Below are 13,835 nucleotides of genomic sequence, written 5' to 3'. Positions count from 1 at the left end.
AGCGTTCAGCTGTAACCTTGACACCACATGGGAGAAAATTGCTTTACCTGGTTTGTAAACCCACAGAGAGAGTGGTGACATTTGCATTAGCAGTGCCTGTCCTTCCCTTTCACTAGGCGTGATGTTGTCCCATTGCTTCACCTTTCCAGGAGGGAAGAAGGGGAAGGAAATGCGGCCTCACATTGTTTTTTTTTTTCTAAAAAAAAAACCCTAAAGGAAAGATGCTGGAGTCGGGATTCAGATGAGGCGATTGCTCGGCTCTTGAGATCAAAGCTCCCTTGGGCCACTCGCAGGGGCTGATCTGATTTACAGCCCTAGAGGTGATGCCAAATGTTGGAGAAGCTGTTTAATCCCCATCATTGTGATGCATGTCTGCAGTGAAACTTATGCTCCGGTCCAGGGGCTGCCTGTTATTGACAATTGATGTCGAGACAGATTAATGGCACTTTCAGCCAGACTTGATGTGGACATGAGGGATTCGTGGCATTTTGGAAGATCTGTTATCTGCATGATTGAATAAGGTTTCCACCATTAATTTTTAACCTGTGATTCACCTGCATCGATTTAGAAATGAACTGTTACCACCGCATGCACTTGTTAATAGCAAAAGGATATTTTTAGACCTCTGGAGAAGACATTGGATCATTAGAATTGAATTCCAGTCAATGGGACCTGAAAATTCATTACAAATCTTGTATTGCATCTTAGGTTGTTCTAAAAAAAATTTAAATAATTTTAAGGAAGAAATCTGAAAAATGTCATGCTATGTAGTTATTGCCAGAGGAGCTTTAGAAGAGGAATTGTCTTGTTACTGTCAGTTTCCCAATGTCCACATAGAGTATCAGCCGTTGAAAGAAGTCAAGGAAGTTGAAGTTGCAGTGTCTACACCTTTTTGTCCTCAGAAGTGTAGTAAAATGAGTTTGAGAGGAAATTCTCCCATCTCAGCCATTTAACTGTATAACTCTTTTCAAATTGTTAATTGCCTCACACATTTCTCCTCCTGCTCAGTTTGGGGGTTAACCTGATCAAGGCAGTGTGTGGATTTTATATTTCTTGATGATTTAGTTGCTCATAAGGATCTTCACAGACTTCTTCTGATCTGCCCTTTTCAGTTTATCCCTGACTTGCTCTGAAAGCTCATTAGTCTTCATCCTTGAGTCTTTGCTTACAGCGAACCAAGGAAACTCACCGAGATTCATTTCATTGTGTGTCTTGTTAGAGCAATGCACCTACTGTGCATTTTTTTCCTTTTTGTTTTTAGCTTTGACTGTTAGGAGTAGTTTGTATATATATATATCCAGTATTCATTTCTAATTAGTGAAGGCTTAAATCAACAACATATCTAAACTGTTAAGGGGTCTGAGTACTTTTGCAAGGCACCGAGAAAACTGGTAATTTTATAAAACAGTGAACCTCATCTGCTCAGGTGTTAAATAACAAGCTCTAATGATTTAACTCACAGCTGTGGTTAATACCTGTTACTGCTGTGCAATAAAGGCAGTGCCTAGACAATGTGCGTGAAATAGTTACTGTAAATCAGGAAGTTTCAGGTTCATGTTTACTGTGGTTACTTCTCAGACAGGGCTGTTAAGACAAACGTCCAGAAAGCCTGTGTGGAGTTTGTTTTGAACCATTCATCTTACGAAGATTAAAACTGTGTTGCACCCCAGAACACCAGAGTGTAGAATCAAAAAGTAACTCCTCAGCGGCCACTAACATTCCAGATCAAATTGGGCCAGAGGTCACCACTTCACCCGAGCCGCCTTGTTGCTTGTGTCGCTCCTGACCGCATCAGGAGTGGATCTGCTCTTTTTCCCACGCGTGGCCCGGCCTGGTCTGTGCATCCCTGTGAGGCCCCAGCCCGAGCCAGGAAGCGAGTCCCGGCGGAGACCCCACCTGTTATTGTTTGCGAGTGCGGTGAGGCGCCGGAAAGAGAGCGAGTGTATTTGGGAGGCTAGGGTGCGGCCTTTTGTCAGACCGCATTGTTGTGACCTGTAGCCAGCAGGCAGCACCCTGGATTGTTCTGTGTATCATCAAAGTATCTCTGGCACAGACTTGCCCCCTCCTGCCCCCCGCCCCCTCCCCCCGCCTCAACACACAAACAGTTAGTGTGGAAACCCTGAGAGGTTGTTTGGGAGCAAAAGCAAATGGTCAACTGTGAAACAACGAAGTAGCCGCTGAGGCAATGAGATAAAAGAACCGTTTTGCCACCCCATCGCTGTAGAGGTGGAAAGTAAAGAGACTGGAAGCTTTGCTAGTGCTCTCCGGTGGGATTTTGGTAATGCTGGTAAAGGTAGGCGGGCATACTGTAGGTGCATTTTGCCCGAAGCTTTTACCAGGAACTGTGGCACCATTTTTTCAGGGTTTGGAGAAGGTGAAGCTGAACTGCTGTCTGATTTATGAAGTACCCATGGATGTCTAGGACACGCTAGAATAGCAGAACGGCAGCAAGATGGTCATTTATTGTTATTAAAGTAGGCGTGTTTGGCCTATTTCCTCTTCTTACATATTGCATTATGTATTGATTCTGACCTTTAACAAGTCCCATTTTTCACAGTCTTTCCAGTTCTCTCCGTTCTGTTTTAGGAGTGTAATATTGCGGCTATGCACAGCCAGAAAACAACATGTCCACACTTACAGTAATTGGCACATTTGCTGGGATTCTGGATGTCTTCCGTTTCTGACTCTTTACTGCAGATGTTTTCAGAGGTGGGGATTCCGTAAACCTCTTGAGTGGCACCCGCTGGTCAATGAGGGAAAGTGCATATTCTTATTTAGAGGGCTGATCTCATGACAAGAGAGATTTGCTGTTAAATTCTGAATAAAATGTATTTAAGAAGCTTGTAATGATAATGTGGAGACTGTTTATTTTTCAAGTGTTGTCTTATAATTTACCTTTCCTTAAACCTGTAACCCTGTTATATTTAAGTATAAGTTTTTAAATAATTTTGAATTAAATTTACTTTTATCTGGCCAAGGGTGAGCTTACGTTTTTTCAAGCGAGGAAACAAATGTGCCTGAGATAAAATATTATCATATTATCTTAACTATCAGTGAAATATCTCTTCACATCTGGCAAACTCTTGACCTCCAGTTGAAGCACTCTCGGCATTAATCTTTTCCAGTTTCCAGGTACTTACTAGCAATACAATGAAAGCAGTTACCCATTGTCCCCTAAGAGTCCATATAAAGTACATTAAGCAATCACAAAACAGGAACTTAATCAATTTATAGGACTATTTTATCCGTTTCTTTGTTGCCTGAGGAAGATCCTGTTGGGCTGAAACAAATCACCTTTTTGTGATATGCAGTTCTGACATTTGGGGATTGTTTCTAGTCTGAGAGTATGTGTTTGGCATGCACTGCATTTAGATAAGTCTCTGTTCTTATGGAAAATTAGGACCAGAACTCCTTGTTACCTCTACCTTTGTATGTTCTCTTTCATAATCGTAGATTAAATTTGAACATTTACCAATTGAGGGATTTGGAATTTGTTTTGCTGTAAGATGCATTCAGCACTATCTAATAGTTAAAACAACACTTGGATTTGTTCACCATTTTATAGGTGTGCTTTGCTTTTCTTCTCATCCTTATCCCACTATTGGAAGAGAGGTGCAAAAACAAACAACCTACAGTATATTTAACCCTTTTAAGGATAATTATTTACAGAGTTAGCTAGCAATACTGAACTGACAAAGAGGGACAGAATATAGCCCTGTCCACAAAGTTTCCCATGTCATCTTTGTGGACCTTGGCTTACCTCTATTCCCACAGCCTTCTAGATACAGGTCTGAGGGAGTCCTTCCTCTGGGCAAATGCTGCCAGTCACTCTCATTCAGTAGCCTTTCTGTTTTACCTTTCAAGGCAAATTTATAGGGAAGAATGGTCATTGCCATTCACATCCTTTTCTGCCATCTTCCCATTGCTCCAAGAAGCAGTGAAGCTAAAAGGATTTGATATGGCTTCTGTCTCCTGTTTATCCGAGAGAGGATTTGATTCTGAAGCGGCAGAATGCAGGTGATTCACAGCAGCCGGTCTGTGGAAACGCTTCCTCAAATCGGAGCTTAACCTAACGAGACTGACTTGATAAATGGCTTCATATGGCTCGTTCCATATTTGAGGGTTCTCTTGTCTGCCGCTTTTTTCTTTGCTTTCTTTTTTCATGTTTTCTTGTTCTTCCTTCGTGCCAAAACAGAAGTGTCAGACATGGCAGTACTCCCGTCTTGTCTGTTGGAGTCACTGTAGTAATACAGTAATACTTCAACTTCTTTTCCTTGTCACGTCTTTTGAGGCGAAAGGATATTAAATCGGTAAAAAAGGTTTTTATTTTTTATTTTAGTTATTAGACTTAAGAAATGTGCAAGTCTCCCTCATTTCCTTATTAATTGAAGTCTACTGATATCAGATTATCTTATGCCTCTTGGAGTTTTACTTGAACTTGAACTTGAACTTTATTGCCATATGTAACCTTTAATAACTCTTCTTGCCAGGTGACTGTGTGGAGACTGTTGACAAGGATCAAAGACTCGTGATGCGAGTCTCCGAATTTCAGTCAAAAATGAAAATTGTTTTGCATTTAAAAAAGAAAGATGCGCTCTCAGATACCACCTTCATGCAGCATGATCTAAGCTATTAATGTGAAATGATGAGAACCTAAACTTGATTCTACCGGCATGTTTTTCTCATAACATTGACTCAATAATATTGAGTACTTAAAATAGCTGGAAGAGAAATGTTCGATGAAACCAAACACATTACTTGATTTTCTGCCAGCATTGTTTTTAGCTTTTGTTTGCAATCAGTTGTCTGAAAATTGAAAAGACAGGGGTGAGCCTACAGCTGCTCTTGTCACATGAGGGTCTAGAGGGCACAGGGCTCGCCTTTCTTAATCGTTTGTGTCTCAGAGACAGCCTTGCCTCCAAGACCAGTTGTGTTTTATATGTGTCGGCTTGTTGTTATCTACCCTGGAGACTACTTGCGATGAAAGGAATTTGGTTTCAGAGCAGAATCTAGTAGGTTTTGGAGGATGTGGAGAGTATTCCCAAGCAACAGCCTCAATTTGAAGATTGCGACCAGGGAGTGATTTCAGACAATTTTTTCTCCTCCTAGTTTGGAAAATGAACTAGTGTTGAAGAAGCAGCCCCCCTTCTGGGGTGCACTTCTGAGGAGTTCATTCACAAACACCGCTAGTTGTGTCCTGACTTCTAGGATTCGTCACAAGCTGCCTTCTCAGTACTCTGAAAAGCGGGAAGGTCTACTTACTCTGAGCTAACATTGTGCTGCACAGGGAATCAGAACAGCTGCTGTAACATCATCACTGACTGAACTGAGCTCAGACTCAGCTGTGGTTTAATTCGCAGGCCTCAGTTGTCTGGCTGGTCCTAACTGCAGTCAAGTCCACATGTGCGAGCTCTCACCTTCAGCAGGTTTCCATCAGATACACATCCTCTGCCTTCCTAGAAAAGGCACTGACATCATTTCATCATGAGTTCTTTTTGTCCCTTTCACTTCGGGATCTCAATACCAGAGAATAGTTGATATGCTGTGGTGATTTTGAATGTCTTTTGTCAGAAAACAACAGGAGCATTCCCACTAAAGTGTTTTTTTTCCAGTGTCTTTATTAAAGGCTACATAGAAGCCCGTAATGTTGCTTTTGTTTTGGAAGAGTCAAAGGAGGTTAACGAATCTCTAAATTGAAGTAATTGGATGTATTGATCTCAGTATGGGCTTGTTCAGCTTGGCATTGCTTAAATAACCCTGCATTTCTTCCAGGGAGATGCCTGACGAGCATTTAAACACAGTAATCTGTCTGCATAATTACGTTTGTTTAATATGAGCCTGGGATTCATTCATAGTCTGTCATTACACTGTTGGCACCACAGCCACAACATCCTTTTAGTTAATATGCCCTCCAATCTGAATTTACTAGAGGTGCCAGAATTATTTCAAGTGTTTAGAAAAGGGACCTGAAAGCATTTCTTAAATCAAAGGAAACAAGTAATGCACCCTGTGAATAAATAAATCATAAACAGAGCAATAACGTCTTTAAAAATTTGTTGCATGGCAAGAATATTTGAGCCTGTTTCAGTGTAACCGGGAAAATGTTTTATTGAATGTGTGTAGACCATTTGAAGAACATTGATTATAGCTTAGGGGAAGGCAGAATAATATGAAACAAACAAGGCCTCAAGTAGTACATTTGAATGGCAGTGCATCAAAATGATCCCATGTGACAGCACTTTGTGTAATGCAAAAAATTGTTTCATGGTATTACACTTTTTAGCACAGCTGATCGATGCAAGGAGCTTCAATTATATCAGATTCCACAGGGAGTAAACAAAACTATTGGCCTCATGCGGTAATGTTGTGTTAAACAAAATTGCTGTGACTAAAAGATTGCATTTTTAATGGGCTGGTGAGTTCTATATCAGAATCGCAATAACTCACAGTAACTTAAATTGCTGAAAGGGGTGTACAGCAATCATAATGACCTAGATAAAGAGAGTCAATATAAGAAGAATATAAGAACCAAGGTTATGGTGATCCAGCATTTATTTCTCCAGAGATCCATGCAGTTCTGCTTCTGAGTTTTCCCAGAAATGTTGACTAGCTCCTGATCTCTCTCACATCCTAATGAGGCTTCCAGTTCTAAAAATACCGTACCTTGTATTCAGGAAGTTGTGATAGTCTTAGGCCAGCTGTAGTTGTGGGTACCTGTTGGGCATAAACAAGCACACATCTTAACACCTGCCCGTAGGTTCAGAGAGTTAATAAGCCTGAAGAGTGCTCTGCGTCATTTGTTTGTCAGCCTCTTTGTCTTCTGAGATTCATGTGTTACAAATACAGTAAAAGATGTTTCTGCGAAATCCAAGGACAAGTAGCAGACTATAATACGCAACATTCAGCAAGAAGCAGATGAAAAGTAATGAATCAATCCCGAAAACACACTTTAATATTATTATTGTCATCCATCCATTTTCTAACCACTTCATCCAATTCAGGGTCACAGGGGAACAGCAGTCTATCCTAGCAAGCAACAGACGAAAGGCAGGATACGCCCTGGGCGAGACACCAGTCAATCGCAGGGCGCACACAGACACAAACTCACGCTCACACCAGGGACAGTTTTCCCAGCAGCCAGTTAACCTATCAGCACGTCTTTGGGCTGTGGGAGGAAACTGGAGTGCCCAGAGGCAACCCACACAAACACCATACAGACTCCACATCGATAGCACCCAGGTCTGGAGCTGAACCCAGGGTCCCACCATCGCGAGGCTGCAGTGCTAACCACTGCCCCACCATGCTGCCTGTTATTGTCATGTCAACCATAATTGTTTGTGCGGCTCTTGATCTAGTAAGCAGGTCTGCAGTGCGGGTGATGAGAAGAAAGCGAGGACAAGTGACTCCCCCACCATCTCAAAGAAAAAGAGAGAAAATTGTTAGGAACCCCAACTGAATTACGTGTGAAGTCACTGGAACAGAGCAAGAAACCTCCTGGTTTAGTAGAAGAGGGGCCTTCTTATGCCACACCGGGAAGATACCCAAGGAGAACTCCCTCCTCCTCGGGTGGTGATGCCAGGGGGTGAAGGTTAAAGGGCCGGACTCTGTGTCACAGGGGAAAGAGGCACCAAAACCACTCCTATCATGAGCAAGTGGGGCACAAAGGAAGGTCAGCGTTTTGCAGCAATGTAGTGGGGTGGTGTGAAAAGTTGGTAAAAGATGTTGATTCCCTTTGGTGGTTGTTTCTGGGCAGTATAAGTCACTTTAATTCCCAATGGAACTTTCTTTCTTCTCCCTCTCTTACCTTCTCCCTTGTTTAAACAGCAGTGCTGTGAGCTTCACTTTGTCCAATTAGGTGTAATGGCGTGAAAACGTTACTACTGTAGCTTTGGTCAACGTGACTGGAGGATGCAGAGACATTGGACAGTCTCCTAGAGGTCTCACTTCTAAGTGACCCTCAGTAGCGGGTAGAAATAAGAAGCTGTGGTCTCCAAGAGTTCTTTTTGAGAGATTAAACTGTCTTTCTATTTGGTATCTGGCTCCCACGTTCTTTGTCTTTTCTGTTCCACATCCCGAGAAGGAAGTTTGACAAAGCAGCGAGTTTCAGTGTTTTTTATTGATGTGTTGACTTGTGGTGACTCTCTCCTTATATGAGAACATAAAAGAATTGTGTAGCTCTTTGGATTTTGGGTTTGTTAAAGGTTAAATAAAAAGGCTTGGGGAATGTAGCCAAGTGCGAAATGATTATTCGTTTAGTTAGCTCAGGCTGCGGAAGAAGACCCTGCTAAGGAAGAAAAAAGTTTTGCTTTTAAGACTTTGTGCTGCATTGCTAGAGAATGGCGCACCAGAGCTGTGTGTAGCCTGGTGTCCTGGGAAAAGAACAGGCTTATCTAAAGCAGCATTATTTCTATTATTGGGCTGTCTGCTGTCTTTAAGGGGTGGGGGGCGGACTACCGTTTCATAGCAAATGAAACGAAACCAGTGTAAAGTCAAAGGACAGGACCTACTGAATTTTCCAGTTTTAAAAAAAATCTGCAAAGGATGTGGTGTGTTTAGCAATGGATTAGTAAGAAGGCACTTAATTAAACTATGTCTTCTTTAAAATTATTGTCATCAGACTTTGTGTTTAGAGCATGTTTTGTGTAACATTTAACATAGCAGAACATTTTCTGTTATTGTTAGTACAGTATAAGTAAAATTATTATTGCAAGTAGTACCAGCAGTAATAGTAGTAGCAGAAGCAGAAGCAATTAACTGGGATATCCCAAGAGAATTTGCACCACTTTGTCATGTGCAGGGTGATTTTCAAAGCTGTCTTGCTCCTGAGCAGGGTTTGCTCCCAGTTTTGTGTGAACAATTGTAAATGCAGCAGGTTAAACGATTGTTCCTTTGAATTAGTTCCAGCAGCTCCCGAGATGTTCTTATCAGACCTTCTTCTATGAATTGACAAACAGCCAAGGTGTGGTAAAGAAAACATCTTGTTGTTTACCTCTTAAGCCAAAAAAAATAGTGGGACTGAAAGCAAAAGCTCATACCTGACTTCTTAGTGTCTTGAAATAGTGTTTACTTACTGTAGATAGCAGTCTGCTATTATGCAGGAGCCTGTGTTGTTTTGTTCTGTTTTACATTTGTAGAATTTAGTGTAATTCAATGCTAAACAAACAGCATACATGTTTTAATGTTTCTCAGTGGTACGGTGGAGCATTGGTGATTCAAATTAAAAAAAGACATTTGGATTTTGATGTACCTTAGTGCATTCTAGGTCTAGCATTCTTGCTGGCAACTTTCACTAAACAGATATGGTTGACCAATCAAAAAAGATAAACGCAAAGTCAGTTCTACAAATAAAAGGATTAGTTAATGGTTGCAAACTACTGTATGTTTCTTGATCTTTACAAATTTGTTTGGGGTCATTCTTTCTTTTGAGGATTTCTATTTACACGTAAAAGGTCTTTGCTTCTAATAAAACGTGATTCGGGTCTGGCTTTTTCTGAGCAGACTGGCCTTGACAGAACACCAGCCTCTCTCCCCGGCCTTCAACACTCCTCTGTTCCACTGACAGCCCATTGTTTCTCCACAGGAGTGTAAATGGACAGACGCTGTGAGCTCACAACAGCTCAACAGATAAATGTACGCAGGTAGCACAGGATTGATGGCGGAGCGTGGCTGACACACTGTTTCTGTATTTGGTGCTCAGAGGTGGTATTTTTAGCTCTCCGTTTGACACGAAATGTAATTTGCCATCTTTTGCTTTTGTCGTTGCTCTGCAGATTCCTCTGAGGATTTGAAGTTTTACGTCATTCACATCACCGAGGTAAGTTTAAAGGGGCTGCCATTTGGATCAGTGTGAAAGAGTTATGTCTATGTGACACATTACAGGATATACAACCCCCACCATCTACAGTACCTGCCCCAGCAGCTCATGGTGATGGACTGTGATTAAGAAGGCACTTTGTTAGTCTTTGTGCTTCTCTAGCTTTTAAAATAAAAATAGCTTGGCAGTTTTGACACAGTATATTGATTATATGAACTGTAAAAAAAAGTATATTCTCTCTTCTTCTTTATTCTAATTAAATACACTGTACTGCAGTTCTCTTCCGTGTCAAGATTAGGCAGAAATCTCTCAAAATTCCATGGGCGCAACATTAAAGGATTCAGATGTAAAGGACCATATGCAGTCAACACTATTTCAAATTGAAAGAGACTTACGAGCCGCAGTGTCTATAAAAGTGCTCAAAATGCGAGTTAAATATTTTGAACAGCTGATGTTTGCACTGAAGAAAGTCATAAGAGATGCTACAATACTTAAGCGATTTGTTTTAAAGCTGCCAAGCCTTACCTTTAAGCCCAACGCTCCAAAGTAGCACGCATGTTTATTTACAAGACTATTGCACTGCAAAAAAAACCTCTCCAAGGCTTTGCTTTCCATCCATCTCTCTTTGTTGATCCCGCTACTTAAAAACTGTAAGACTGGCCTTAATTTATTTCATTTAAGCAGTTTTCATTCCCGGAAATTAATTCTGAAGAAGAATACACTTTGTGTATTTATTACTACTGGGGAAATTATTTATTTCAGCTATTATCGGACGTAGTGCAATTTAAAAAGTATAATTCTGTATTTCATGTGACGCTGATGCCATTAAGGTGGAAATATTTTGATTTCTGCAATTATGTTAAATTATTTTCTAGGATTTTAAAATGAGCTTTTGGAAAATGTTAATACTTAGTCTTAGAGTTATAAAGAAATGGCTATTAGTTGACCCTACTAATGAGAGAGAAAAGAAAATGCAGCCTGCTGCCTGTTTCCCCAAAGACTGATTTTGTTTTCAAATATACTGGTGTAAGAAAGGGAACAATACAGCTGTTTAGTTAACCAGTGAGAAGTGTGAAGATATATTTGTTTTAAATGAGCAGTATGTATTGATTTTGATGTAACTGCTATGAGAACTGTGAGAAGAGGCAACTAGATTGCATTTGATATCTGTTCAGAAATTTTTCCCACTCTCGTTTGTGTTGTCAGATGGCAGTGTTTGCTCACACCGACCCGAAACCAACAAGTATCAGGGATAATTGTAGAGCAATGAAATTGATGAACAGTTGAGTGTATTTCAGTTCAATGAGGGCACTTAAGATGCCAGCAAGTGGTCATTTCTATCATTTTTCACAATTACCAGCAGGACAATATGATGAATCTTAATCATTGATGTAAAACGTGAAAAACATTTGAGTTTCAGAGCTTCCCTAAATGGTCAGATGGTAAAGGCTTCAGATGGTAAAGAAAGCCCTACTGTATAAACAGATGTATTCCAAGTGAACAGTTGTATCATTTTACAGTTTTACACAGTTTCTTTGTGGACAGTGGATAAGGAGGACAAAAATAAAATGTATCCTGTGACAGAAGTCAAAATTATGAGAGAAAAATATTTTTGCTATTTGCTACATTGAACACCCCCTAACTTTCACAGAACAAAATCTTCACTTTGGTTTTCTTTATAGGTCTCCTAACATTTCCCTCAAACTCTAAAGACGTTTTAAAGACTCTAAAGAAACTTTAGACCTCTAAAGTGGCTATTCTATTCAGGGCCTCTCTCTGGAACCGCAATGAGATACTAATCCTACTGGAATCCTTAAGGATTCCGCGGAAATCAAGTAAACACACATTTGCTTCAGTGTGGGGTGGGAAGCTGCAGACAGTTGCGTCACTTTACCACACTATAAAGCGATGTAATCAGCCCAGTCCAGTCCATAATAAGAAATGCAACTCACAGTCAATGTTTTCTCTTTCCTCCCACTGGTGTGGTTTGTGTTTGAGTTACATTTTAACTGCTGACTTGTGTGAATACGTCAAGGCCAGGGGTCAATAAACTAACCCCTCTTGGCCTTTGTAAAAAGACTCCTCTAATAGAAAATAATCCAATTAAGGCAGGCAGTAAAAGCATGGAAAAGTGGCAATTTTGAACTTAAGAGTGTATTTTGTCTTTCTTGTGTTTCCTAATTTCACCGATATACCAACTGTAATAATAGAAACCATGAGCAGGTAGCTGTGTCGGCATACAAACTGCAAAGGAACAAGAGGTTAATTCTACAATTAAAAGTTATTAGGAGAAAAATGTTTTTTTTTTCTGCTTTCTTTTTTACTTTTCAACATGAAGTTAACCTCCTGTATTTGTAAAGCGACTATGCTGTCCTGTAGGATTGGAGAGGACAGAACTTCACACATGCAGATCTTTGCTTTGTCACATTGCATTTGAGCTGCTTGACCTGTGTTGGCAAAGCTTGTCACCAAGCTCAAGAGGGGAGCAGACACAAACACAGCACAAGAAAGACATGGCTAAGCAGTTAGGCTACATCATTTCAATAGCACTCACTGATTCACTGTGGACAGTGAATCAGAACAAGCAACTTTTTTGATCATTCCCTGATTGATTCCTCAAGAAAAGCATGAGCAGAAGACAGCATCCAGATAAATATTTGAATCTGTGTATATTAAGTGTGACTATCAGAGTCATATTGTTTATGTCATAACGCAGCAAGCTGGCTTTATGACACACGAAACACACTTTGACACTACATCTTATATCTCGCAGGGCCTGAGGCAGATGCTGATAGTACTTGTCTTATCATGAGTACAGATACTCTATGGGAACTCTGAGCAGTTTTTCGTGCTCATAATAATTGCTCACATTTCTAAAGCACTCCTAAAAGTTTGCAAATTTAATGTTTAGATAGGCAGCTTCTCTATACTGTATGTCCCAGTCCAAGAATGCCACAAAGCTTTTAGGAGAATACTCCTTGAACTGATAGAAATAATGTATGATACAAGTTGGCTTCTGTATTTAGAGCCAAAGAATATAACCTGGATACTTCACAACTACCAGTCTTGCATGCATTAATTTGATTGTTATCGAATGTCAGTGATATTTGAACTACCAAGCCTTTTGGCTGGAAAGAAGTACTTTTCTAGAGAGTTTAGTGCCCGCGTAACTTCAATTTGCTATGCAGTAAAAGATTTAATATTTGAAAGCAGGCTTTATTCTTTTCATGCTAATATAATTAACTTATTAAAAGTCAAAATTAGATTACAGTTAAGACCATGCGAGATGTTGATTCTCAATTAAATGTACTCGGCCTTTCCGTCTTTCATACTCCTTCCTGTGGCCCAGGAAGGATTGATGACTGAAGTATGGTACTGGTTCCAGAGCTCAGTGTGTTTGTGGTCTCCCTGGTGGACCTCAGAGCGCACCTTGGCTATGATTCTGTCTCTAGGCAAGCCACCCTGGCGCATCATCTTGGCAGTCCTCCTGGTGAGGGCTGGACATGACATCTCACAGGGGTTATCAGGTGGGCATCTCCTTTCACCACTATTTTGCAGACTATCCCAAAATAGCTCAGTAAGGCTGCGACACGACTCACAGCATCACTCTCCTCCATCTCCCCACCCAGTTCAAACCAGTATGCTCCTGTAAGCCTTTACACTTTTCCTATCTTCTCATTTCTGCTCACTCTGTGGCCTCCAAGACGTTTTCTCCTGTCTCAGCCTGAGTAACTAGCTTTTTTGTTCTGTTGCTTCTGATACAGATTGTATTGACTTGCAGTAACACCTGATCTTTGAATCCAATGTCTTGGAGAAGACAAGTCTCATATCGTGCCCCATTCCCTCCTCCACTGGATATTCTACTTGAACTGTCCAACCTCTGTTCTTCCCTTGCCTCTTGAGTCTGCATATTAGAGGTTCTTGTTTTCACATCTCATTCTCATAATCCCCCTTCACACTGTTAACTTTACCAAGAACATGCTGACCGGGACCATAAGGTAACAGCAGTTCCTAGAGGAGT

At 40.7% G+C, this 13,835-nt stretch overlaps 1 protein-coding gene across 4 annotated transcripts in view; it reads left to right on the top strand.

Moving 5' to 3' along the window:
• The window catches only part of rgs3a (regulator of G protein signaling 3a), a 220,316-nt gene that overhangs the window by 84,632 nt on the left and 121,849 nt on the right, over nucleotides 1-13,835 (top strand). For all 4 annotated transcript variants that reach the window (XM_088614600.1, XM_088614599.1, XM_088614602.1 and 1 more), the window contains one exon: nucleotides 9,771-9,814. In XM_088614600.1, coding sequence (XP_088470726.1) covers nucleotides 9,771-9,814 — 44 coding nt within the window. The remainder of the gene's footprint in view (nucleotides 1-9,770; nucleotides 9,815-13,835) is intronic.

Source organism: Lepisosteus platostomus, chromosome 21 (genome assembly GCF_059453375.1).
Source record: "Lepisosteus platostomus isolate fLepPlt1 chromosome 21, fLepPlt1.hap1, whole genome shotgun sequence".
Classification (NCBI taxonomy): domain Eukaryota; kingdom Metazoa; phylum Chordata; class Actinopteri; order Semionotiformes; family Lepisosteidae; genus Lepisosteus; species Lepisosteus platostomus.
Note: the sequence above shows the minus strand (reverse complement) of the source record. Positions and strands in the feature narration are given on the sequence as shown.